The sequence below is a fragment of the Pteropus medius genome, unplaced genomic scaffold, assembly GCF_902729225.1.
Source record: "Pteropus medius unplaced genomic scaffold, Ma_sr-lr_union100, whole genome shotgun sequence".
NCBI classification, from domain to species: Eukaryota; Metazoa; Chordata; class Mammalia; order Chiroptera; family Pteropodidae; genus Pteropus; species Pteropus medius.
In genome coordinates this window covers 13,311,498-13,322,993 of record NW_024354503.1, presented here as the reverse complement: position 1 = coordinate 13,322,993, position 11,496 = coordinate 13,311,498, and the positions used below count along the sequence as shown (strand labels likewise).

The 11,496-nt window shown below is 45.1% G+C and overlaps 1 protein-coding gene across 1 annotated transcript in view; it reads left to right on the top strand.

The window, feature by feature from the left end:
• Positions 1 to 10,808, top strand: part of RUNX2 (RUNX family transcription factor 2) — a 234,126-nt gene extending 223,318 nt beyond the window's left edge. The window contains exon 6 of the mRNA XM_039854242.1: positions 10,707 to 10,808. Coding sequence (XP_039710176.1) covers positions 10,707 to 10,771 — 65 coding nt within the window. The 3' untranslated portion in view covers positions 10,772 to 10,808. The remainder of the gene's footprint in view (positions 1 to 10,706) is intronic.
• Positions 10,809 to 11,496: the final 688 nt, after the last annotated feature.

Here is an 11,496-nt window from a genome sequence, read left to right as displayed (position 1 = left end):
AAGTATTTTGTATAATAAACAAAAATTTTTATATGTATTGTCTGGTGTTGGTCTCTATTTGCCACATTTCTTCCTTTGCACAGTTTCACTCTTTCTGTTCTTAGTTACTTGTCCCAATCCTCCTTTATCCTTGGGTCTTATTTCAACTTTTGCTCATGCTTGCAAAGAATAAGCTTCTAAAAGTTCTCATACTTCTTTTCTAAAACTTCCAGATCTCCCTAAATTGGTTAAATCCACCCCTTTTCTCTGGATTGGAGCAGAAACTGAGTCACAGAGTGACTGGCAAAAAGGAGGAAGCCAGCATCCCTGACCTCTACTCACTAGATGCCAGGAACACCACCCTCCTCGGCTACGACAATGAAAAAACGTTTCCAGACTTTGCTAATGTCCCCTGGCTGAGACATGGATGGAATTTCAGAAATCTGGAATATCCTATGGCCTTCAGGATTTGACTTTGCATAACGAGGCAGGGTTCTTCTCACCTTCCTTTTTGAAATAGAGTTTTAATAAAGTGTGACTATTTGCCAGGAGCAAATATATTGTTTTTTTCCCAGAGACAAACCAGAGGTCAGAAATCACATTGCACAGAGTCAAATCCCATCCCAGAGCATTGGCGGGGCCCACAGCTGGTGCATTGGTCTCTCTCTGCACTTTCAGCCCCCAGCCCCACCCCTGTTTCTTACACTTTGGTGTGCAGGAGAGCTTGTTAAGATGCAGACTCTGCTTCAGCAGCTCTGTGGTAGGGCTTGAGCATTTCCAATCGGCTCCAAGGGGATGCTGATGCTACTGGCCCAAGACACACATTGAGTAGTAACCAAGTAGTAGCCAATAGTAGTAGTGAGGGGTTGTCTGCTTTGGGATTCCTGTGAGTTCAAGCAGCCACCGTTCCCCAGGAATACTGCTTGTCCTTGCACCCTGCAGAGGCCTAGATTCCTCAACCTCTTGCCAAAACTTTCAATCAGTTCTGTGGGAGGGTTTTTTTTTTTAAAAAAAAAATATTTATATATGTATGTATGTATGTATGTATGTATGTATGTATTTTAAGCCAAAATGTATTAGATTTAGCCACTAACTTCTAAAGAAGCTTCAGTGGAGTTCTAACCAATTCAAAAACATTTATGGAGTGTCTACACTGCTGTTGCCCCTGGTGACAAAAATATGAGTAGAATAAGGATCCTGCCCTCCCTCCAAGGGCTTCCAGCCTAGAATCTCACACACAGAGAGATTATCAGTTTCCTGTGTATAAATAATTTGAAGGGGATGTGGAGAAGCAGCAGTGGTAGAGAAAATGGCAGTCATATGGAGGCCAGGCTACTTGGGGTTTGACTTGGGAGAATTATTTAACCCCTCTGAGCCCAGTCTCTTAATCTGTTTCAAATAGGCATGATAGCACCTGCTCTGACAGGACCTATCAGAATCAGACGTAGAGGTGATGGGGCTTTGCACTGTAGAAAGTACTGTTCGGATGACCTTTTATGGTTACTGGGTATTGTTACTTCCTCTGTCCTGGGTCCTGGGTCAGGAGGGCCCTGTGGAGTGAGAGGCATGCACTCTGATCTGAACCACCTTACTGTCTCTGAAGGACTAAGGCCCCCCTTTTATTCAGAAAGAGAATTCATGGCCCAAAGTGACCACCCTTTGTTCTTCTCTTTAGCTGAAGAAGCATCTAAACTGGTATTCATCTGTAGCTTTGGGGGATCATCAGCACACGGGGTTTCAGTTGTCTGTGCATTTCAACAGTCTCATTCTCATTTTAACCGACTTCTTTTGTATTAGATTAAAAATAATAATAGCAAAAGTAAATCTTTCAGGAAAAAAGAGGGGCTGGCATATAAATCCTAGCATCCAGGAATACACACATAACACTAACTTTACTGAATCCAACTCTCATATATGTTTGTAGGCGTGTATAAGCTACACACACACACACACACACACACACACACATACACACACACACACATACACATATTAAGTACTCTACATAATTAAGTTGTAGGTCTGTTTCTGATGGCATTCAAGCAAAGACCAGATGGGGCGCTGTTGATGCTGCATTAAAAGGGATTCTACACCTGGTAGAGCAGTGATTTAAGGGGATATATATATATATGATTCAGATTGAGGAAATCAGAGGAAGGAGTTGATATAGCACTCATTCCATCCAGGAAGAGCAGAGAAAAGTGAATGAGGCCTTAGAAACTGGGCCTGGTCTAGCTTTTTAGAGATGGGGCTGAATGGGGATGGAAAGGGCAGGACTGGCCTTCATCTTGCAGAAGGTACAGTCAAGGGAAATTTGCCAATGTCCAGGAGGTCATGGTAAAAAAGAAATTGAGTTTAAAAAATATATATTAAAATTTGAAAGGGCTCAGCAGAAAAAAGGAAACCTAGTTTCGTAGATTTTAGATAGAAACTTACCTTCAAGTGATGCTAAACCGTCCTGATACCTATTTTTCCCAAGATTTAAGGTATTATTAGAGTTGGCACAACATAAGACAAGCACAGGATGGTTCAAGGTGGCAGGCTGAAAGTCAACATAAGGCCTGTGGCAGAGAATAGCAGGCTTAAGCCAAGGAAGAATTTATCAGCAGTTACAGTAGCTCTTCTTTGTGAGGTCATGAGGGGTCTGTTTCTGAAGGCATTCAAGCAGAGACCAGATGGGGTGTTGTTGATGCTGCAGCAGAAAGGATTCTGCACTGGGTAGGGCAGTGATCTGAGTACACTCTCATTCTAACTGAAGAGATCCTTGGCTTTTCTTTTTCTCTCATGCCCATATGCACTCTAACAGCAAGTTACATTGATTCTGCCTTCTAATGAGTTCCATTATCCAACCACTTCTCACCACCTCTGTTGCTACCATTTGGTCCAAGCCACTGTCCTCTCTCGCCTGAGTTACCGCAATAGCCTCTTAACTGGCCTCTCTGTGCTCTCTGTATTCTTACAGAGCAGCCAGACTGGTTTTTAAAAAATATATCTGACCAGGTTATTCCTCTGCACAAGACTTTCCAGTGGCTTCCATCTCACTTAGAGTAAGAGCCAGAGTTTTACCTGATCTAGTCTCCTACCACCTGCCTGACATCATCTCTTATCATTCTATTCCGCTAAAGTCACACAATCCTCCTTGTTACTTCTCTCACGTACCTCAGGGCTTTTGCACTGGCTATTTTTGCAGCCTGAACCGCTCTTCCCCCACATGGCTTTCTCCCTCATTCCCTTCGAGTCTTTGCTCAAATGCTCAAATGTCATCATCATTTTAAAAGTTATAACTCCTTCCTTTCCCTCCATTCCCCAGATGCATTTCTCGTTCTCCTTTTTTGCTTTTTTCACTACCTCACAGGTTATATATCTTACTTTACTTTTTGTCATTAGAATGTTAACTCCACGAGGGAAGGAATCTTTATTTTGTTCACTGCTGTCATCCCAGCATACCGCCTTTTAAAGTAAAACAATATTTTATAATAGGGACGCATCAATTGTATCCATTCAGATAATACAGAGGAGAACAAAGAAGAATATGTGCCCCGCCCCAATCCCGCCCCCAAGAGATATTTTGGCAACTACTGTTTGAAACATCTGTGTCTCTGCACAAATGCATCCATGTGTGTGCAGCCGTACTTTACTGTGATGATACCATGCTTGCTGTTCTGCAGCCTGTTTTGTTTTTTTTTAGCTTGATAATAGATGGAAAAAATAGATGTTATGTATGAAGCAAAATTTGTTCAACGAATCTTCTCTTTATGTTTGCAATTTTTCATGACTATGCGCAGGGCTGTAATGACTCTGTCTGGAGCAGACATGTTTTTGCTCTTCTGTAATTATGTCGGCAAGGTAAGTTCCTAGAGGTGTGATTGCTGCGTCGAAAGGCATATGCTCCTACCTCTTGTTTTAGGTTGCTGCTGCTTCATTAAGGTTCAAAAAGGGGAAGTGAATGACCAGTAGGAGGAACATGTGGGCTTTGGGGGGTTCCATCGAAGAACCTAGAAACAGGAGGAAATAAAAACAAGGCTGCCTTCTGAACGTAAAACTTTAAAATCAACATACAGTGGGACAGAACAGAGAAGTGCAAAGCCATCTTGAAGAGGTGAATCTTTGATGGTCATTCAAATGGTACATTAGTCTGAGTCTGACCAGGAAACAGAGCTATCTAGGTTTTTCACACAGAGGGGATATCATTTAGGAATGGGAAACAAGGCTGGTGGAAGGCTGGAAGAACATGGAGAAGGTAGGGTCACCCAAGGAGAGTAACTGCAGGAAAGTGTTACCAGCCCTGCGTTGGAGAAGCCAAGGGGGACCTAGGACCAGGGTGATCCCAAAGCCCTGATAAGAGTTGAGTTGTTTCGGCAGGAATCCAGAGGCCATACTTCCGGGGCACAGCCCCTGCCACTGCAGCCACTGCCACTGTCGCCTTCAGATGTCGCTAGTGCTGTCACTGCTGCCTGAGACCTCCATTAGAGATCAGAAGGGAAGAGGGAAAGAGTTACTTCTCTCCTCCCCCCATCTCCCAGCCCCTGCCAGTGCCTCCCCTTCCCAGAACCTAGCTGGGAGCCTGTTGGAGGGAGTCTGGGAAATGCAGTTTGTGGGGCCCCAGCCCCTATGACACAGAACAGAGCAAAGAAGGATGGGAACACAGCTGACAGCAAATAGGCAAATGACGAGTGTCAGCAATAACTTGAGTCAAAGCAGTGGTCAATCTAAAGATAGCAGCTGTCTGTCAGACAGCAGGCTTGGTCAACCATGAGCGCACTGCACAGCAGGCACCATGGGCAGTACTCATGGCTGCAGAAGAGCGCTTGACCTTCTGGGCCCAGCCACAGATGGACACAGGCACCTTGGCTCCCTTGTTGGATTTAGCTCAACAGTTGAGAGTGTGGCAATGGGACACTGTCCCCAGGAGAAGCCTCCACTGCAGAGTGCACACGGGTTGGGTTTCTGAACCTTCTTAATGGGCGGTTAGGCCTTGGATAATCACAGGGTAACTGGAGTTTGTTGTCACCCTGGGAGGCAGGAAGCCAGCCCTGGGACTTGCCCTTGACCGTATTCCTTTACCTAAGGGACATTTGTATTAACATTTATTGGGCTCCTATCAGGAGTCTGGTCCTGTGCCGTGTGTTCTCTTTATAGGATCTCATTTATGTCTCACGACGACCCTGTAAGTTAGGTTGGGAACTAGGGTTTATAAGACCATTTCATTGATCAGGAAATTGAGGCACAAAGAGATCATGTGACTTGCCCATGGTCACACAGCAGGTAACTGACAGAGCCTGGAATTTCTCTGTCTCCAAAGCCCTAGCTGTGCCACCACCTGGGGCTGCCTCTCACGTCGGACCTCTCCATTTCGGAAGTAGGTAATTCTCCCCTGGGGAGGCAGCAGAGTTGTTCTCTGGAAGTAACAGGTCTCTGAAAAATGAGAAAATGTCAGCAAACTGAAACAGTAGACTGTAAAACAGGGGACCTTCCCCCTCTCCCCTCATCCCTATTCCTACTCCACTGGGGCCATAGCACCAATGAAGTTGTATGTATTGGGGGTGGGGAGAAAGGAGGAGACGCTGGAGGAAAAGACAAGGTACAGGAAAGAATGGATGAGGAGAGAGGCCAGGAGGGTTTTGCCAACTTGGTGGCCCTGAAGGACTGATAATCTTCAGGTCCTTTAAGGTCAACGTCATTAACCACACTGCATGTATAAAGGGACTTGGCCATAACTGTACTTTTCCCCGCCCCCTGCCGCCCCTTACTCCTTATCCTGTCAGGCTACTTGACTTAAACAACCATCTCTGCTTAGAGAACCAGAAAATGCAAAAATGTTTGCAATTTCTGTGTTGCCTGCATTAGAGTCCCAGGGTCATTTGCTAGGCCTTCTATAAAGCAAGGGCCCCAGCATGCAGCAAGCTGGCTGACTCTAACCTTGGCTTTGATGGATGAGTCTGGCCAGGTATCTAGTGGGGCTCAAACCATTTCCACAAAGCAAATGTGCAAAGCCTCTGATGAGAGGCCACCGAGAGCATCTTCCAAAGCTCTCAGCTCCAACTTCTTCCTCCAAAATGCACCAAGTGTTGTTTCTATTGCCCATGTGCTCTCTGGCCCAGCCACCCCTTCCGGAGGAGCAGGCACCAAATTCCATTCATCCCGTCCCCACTATGCCTGACACCATTCAGGCACGGAACCAGTGCTGAGTAAATGTTGATGGAGGGAGCAGCCCTAGGGTCCAGCCTGGCAGCAATGGGCTCCATCTCTTGCTTCCTGAGGGCCGCCTGGGCTGCTTGGATGGAGATGAAGACCTGTCTGCCGGCCAGTCTGGTGCTGGCCCAGACGGGAAGGTCATGACGACCTGCCTCCGTTGCAGCTTCCAGGCCTCGCCTTTGCTTGTTCTCTGGGAGCCTCGATGTCTGCCCACAATGGCATGGCTCGTTCAGCTGCCCGGATTCTTGGCACGGTGTGGGCTGTATCGCTTGTTTCTGTGGCGAGCATGGCAGGGGTGGCCAGTGCCCCCAGGCCAAGCTTTCCTCCAAGGTCTCCCCGAGTGGGGCTTGCACTGAGTGACTCCATTCCCAAAGTGGAGTTTTCTGATTTGGGGGGAGAGTGCACCTCAAAGTTGCCTGTGCTTTGAGCTGGAGTAAACAGATCTAACAGACATTAGCCATTCTTTCCTCTTATATTCCACTTTGTTTCCAAAAGTGTTTGAAATGGCTACATGGAATATCACATTTAGGAAGGTACTTGGACAGCATCTGGCCTGACCCCCTTCACTGTGCCATTATATGGGAAGTTTACCCAGGTGGAAGAACTAGCCCAGGGGCACTGAACAGATGTGGGGCTGAGCTGGTTTGGAAGCTCTAGTCTCCTGAGTCTCGTGTTCTTTCAAATGCAGCACTCCTTCGGTCCCTTTGAGTGAAGCTTTCCAATGACGACGGGATGGGACTGTCTGGAACTGTCAGTCCACATTTTTTTCAACACAGTCTGTATCTCTGAGAGTGGATGCACACACTCAACATACATATGCACACACACAAAGAATGGATCAAAAATTTTAAATGAATTTTTTTTTTTTTTTTAGTTTTCTAAACCAGAGGTCTGCAAACTGTGGCCCGTAACATGTTTTTATTCAGCTTGTGAACTAAGAACAATCTTTACATTTTTAAATTGCTGTGAAAAAAATAATATGTGACAGAGGCCGTATGTGACCCAGAAAGCCAAAAATGTTTACTATCTGACCCTTTGCAGAAAACGTTGCCAATCCCTGGTCTGGACATTTCTTTGCTCATCCAGTGATGGTAAACAATCTTCCAGGATAGTGAAAACTCCTTCTTTCTAGGTAGATCTGGTCATCTTTACAGGGTTCTGACTCAGAAATTTAGAATTTGCAGTTTTTTCCCTTCATTTATCAGACACTTCTGACTTTTCTGAGTGGTATCTTGCTTTTGTTAGATTTTTCTCTCCTCAAGATAAATCATACGGTGAACCCTATGTCGGGAGAGTTCCAAAGGTGAGTTAGGGGGTGGAGGCTGGCAATGGACATTTACTGCTTGTACCCACATGGGGCTGGTAGGCAGGGCACCCCAGCCTAAAGGCACCCTGAAAATGACTTGGTCTGGGCTGACTGGAGGTGGGGGCTGAGAATAGACAATTGTCGAAAGAGTGACGAGGAAACTTTCCTTCCCATCAAAGGAAAACATAAAGACGCTTGTGATCTGAGTACTTCTATTTCCTCCCCACTTTGCAGGCTTCTCAACTAGTTCCTGTCTATCCAGGCCACTCATTTCTTTATAGTTACTGAACCAGAATAACCACAAATCGAGCGGAAGCACACGATAACCTGCTGAACTCTGCACGGCCTTGGCCGGGCTTCTCCCAGAGCACTTTCAAACGCTGCGCTGGCCTCCCCCAGCAGCATAGTATCCGGCCAGCACCCAGCAGTGTCTGAAGCTCCAGCTTCGGGCTAGTTCCTCCCACAGTCGAAAGGAAGAGGGGGGGAAAGCGACAGGCAGATGGAACCAGGAACGTTCAAAACTGTCAGAGCTGTTCACAGTTGTTAAAGATTTATGCACAGGCAGTTTGGAGTTTAAATACGAGATGACACCAGAAGCCTTTAATGTACAACGGAGCTTTAAGCATGATCTGGGAGCAGAAAATGGTCTGTGAACTCCCCTCTCCGAGATCTTAGAAGTTCTGTTCTATTGACTCCAGGCAAGGCCGCAGCCACGGTGCACTTCATGGGCTCATAAATATAACATTATTGGACCAAAAAAACCAATCCTTCTCCAACTGATTAAGCCCAGATTGGTCAACCCATAAATCAATGCTGAGTAAGAACTATAAAGTTGTGAATCAATGTGTCCCAGATCACCAAATCAGAATGAAAAAGCTGAAATAAAGTAGCTGGAGTTCTTCCAAGATCCTTCTTTTCACCCCCTCCTCCCACTAGCTCCATATCCTAGTATGCTAATTTTCAAAGGCATTTATTTGTTTATTTATTTTATTTATTTATTTTTTGCTCCTAGGCCTGGTTGTGGACAGCATATCAGGGCCGGATATTGAGTCTAGAAGTGAGGCTGGGGAAACAAGAGGCCATTCTGTTGCATTTTTGGTTAGAACTGATCTATGGCTCTGTCATATCTCTGTGACCAATATCTCCACCTGTGACTGAGAGATGATGGCATTTGTCATTCATATCATGGTGAAAGGAAAAGAACAAGATGTTCCATGTTCGCCTGGCATAGAGTATGTGATCAGGTCATATTTGGTCAGCGAATGAATGTTTGGATCCAATTAATTTAAGGGCTCTGAGCCCCTACCTCGAATTACTAAGCATAATAATCTCTTCTCCTAGAACTACACATCGGGTTCTGAAACGCCATCTGGCTATCCCTGGTGGACGTGGTCATCCTTTTGGGATCTGAGAACTGAGGCGTCTGTGGTGAATGCTGCTCACACATGATCAGAGAGTATTTTGTGCCCTAATTCCTCTGGACTCCTAAAGCAAAGTTTGTTTTCTGAATCCCCCTTCTCCAAAATATCTTCTCCTGGTGCTATTTTGCCCTCTCTTTGACAGCCCCACTTTGGGGACATGCCACACACGCCCCCCTGCCCCTCCTAAGGGATTTATTTATTGTCAGGGGCAAGCTCTCCTGGGATGGGAGCTCTTACTATTATTCCCCAGTCGTCTCAATGCTGAGCTGGCCTGTCAACTTCTCCCTTTTAGGAAGATGCACACGTGGTCCTTTACAAATTCCTTGAGCTGGTGACCTCCTAGTTTTACCTAACACAGATTTCAAGGGCTGGAAGGGATCACAGTCCCACCCAGTTGCACCTGCTTGTTTGGGAAATTAAGTTCTAGAGAGGAGTACTCACTAATCTAAAGTAGAACTCAGGCCTTTCGTAACCTATCTTTCTTCCTCCTAGTGTGAGCCTTATGCTGACTGCATTCTTGTTCATCTCCCCTGTCGAGAAGGAAGGTCATTGTCAGGTTCCCCTGAAGCTGGTCTTAAAACACGGTGTCTGTGCAGTTGGCTGTTTCTTTTGGATACTTTTATTTGTCCTGTGTTTTCCTCTCCCCTTGCCGAGACTTACAAGACCATGAAAAGACAAGCCCAAGACCCCATAGAAAAAATTCTCCCCTCTAGTGTGCACCTCTAAGAGGAAGGGGGCTGAATGACAGCACTATTTGATGAATGAGCTCCATTTTGGTGTTTTACCACCGGTGGTCATAGAAACCCTGCAGGATGTGTCCAGGGAAATGGATTTTGTAGGGTTAGCTAAATCTGTACCACCCACCACACAATAGCAACATTGTGTGGAAAAGGCGGCTTTGAAATGGATTTAGTTTTACGTTAGTTCCAAGTTCAGGTGAAGGACCATTTCTGCAGCTGAAGGGTTCGTATTCCCCCTCCTCACCCTGATGCAGCCTTTGTCATCCTGGCTCATTCACCTCTTTAAAATTCTGATATTATCTGGAAAGATACTCAACTCCCCAAGTAAGAAATAACATGGTCATGCTGCTTAGACATAACTCTTCAGACCCATTAGTGAGTGTGAATATGATGAACCCTACTGCCCAGAGAAACCTTTTTAACCACTTAATGACCCTTTTAGCCTCCAGGTCTGAGAGTCCCTGGAGCGGGGATGGGGAGATTGTAAAAATGACCCTAATTCTTCACCATTCCTGTATCCACGCCCTTTGCCATGTAACTCTGAATTGCCCTCCATGGTTGTTCTGGGCTTAGTCATGAACTTATTTGGCCAGCAGTATAAAATGGAAATGATGTGTATCTGTTCTAAACCTAGACCTCAAGAGGACTTGCATATTTCCTCTTGCTCTCTTGTGCATCTATCATTGCCATGGCAACAGCTCGAGCTGCTGTAGGAGAAGATACTGAGGATCAGAACTGAGTCACCCCAGTTGTCCTAGTCTAAGCCAGTCCAGATCAGCCGAAAGCTAGCCAACCCCAGACGTGTGAATAGCCCAGCCAAAATTAGCAGAGCCACTTAGCTGACTCCCAGTTGACCCTAGGTGTGTACTGTTGCGTATCACTGAGGTTTCATGATGGTAAGGCAGCATTATTATGGGAGTAGATGATTGATATGGTGAGTTACCTCATATACTTTTTAACACTCTTTTATTTCTTGTTTCGATAAACTGGTCACATACACTATATGGTCTGCACTGTTAGGTGTCTACCCAATATTCATTTTTCTTTTTTGTTGCTGGCCTACAGGACCATGTGCCCAGCTCAAAACCTACATTTTCCAGCTTCCCTTGCAGAAAAGAGTTGTCATATGACACTCCTTTGGCCAACAAAGTAATGAACAGAGCTCTTTGAAGTGGGGTAAGGACTCCCTTTTTCCTCCTCCTTCTTCCTGCCTGGAATGAGAATGCAATGCTGGAGGGTATTAGAACCCTGAGGTGACAGCATAAGCCAAGAACGACTGAGAGGACACAGGGAAAGCGCTTGGGCCTCTTGTAGTATGGCCACGGTACTGGCACTATAACAGTTCTAGAAAAACTTATTTATGGACTTCTAGTTACATGAGAAAAATATAAGACTTCTAAATTATTTATGCTACTGTTTTTCAGGCTTCTCTTACTTGTAGCTTACTGTAATTCTTAAAAGCATACACTAACACCCACTTCGTCCTCATTTGAAGAAATTGCTTAGAACAAATACAGTAAGGTATATTCGAAAGCTATCTCACAGAAAATATGACTGCTAATTACTATAGCGGTTCATTAATTATAAAAATAAAATAACCTCTTTGCATTTATATTTGTTAATAATCTTCAAAGTTCATGATGTTTTTACTTGATTTTCTCTTAATATACTTGTGATTAGTATCCCATGTCCATTCTATGCTAGGGGAAACTGAGGCACAAGAAGGTTAAGTGAATTCTTCAAAGTAAAACAATCTGCTATAAAAGAGATGGGGAGAGACTTGAAAACAGAGTCCCCTGGCTTTCTGGGGGAAGGATCTGATATGCATCTCAATTAAGCCAAACTAGAGTGATTT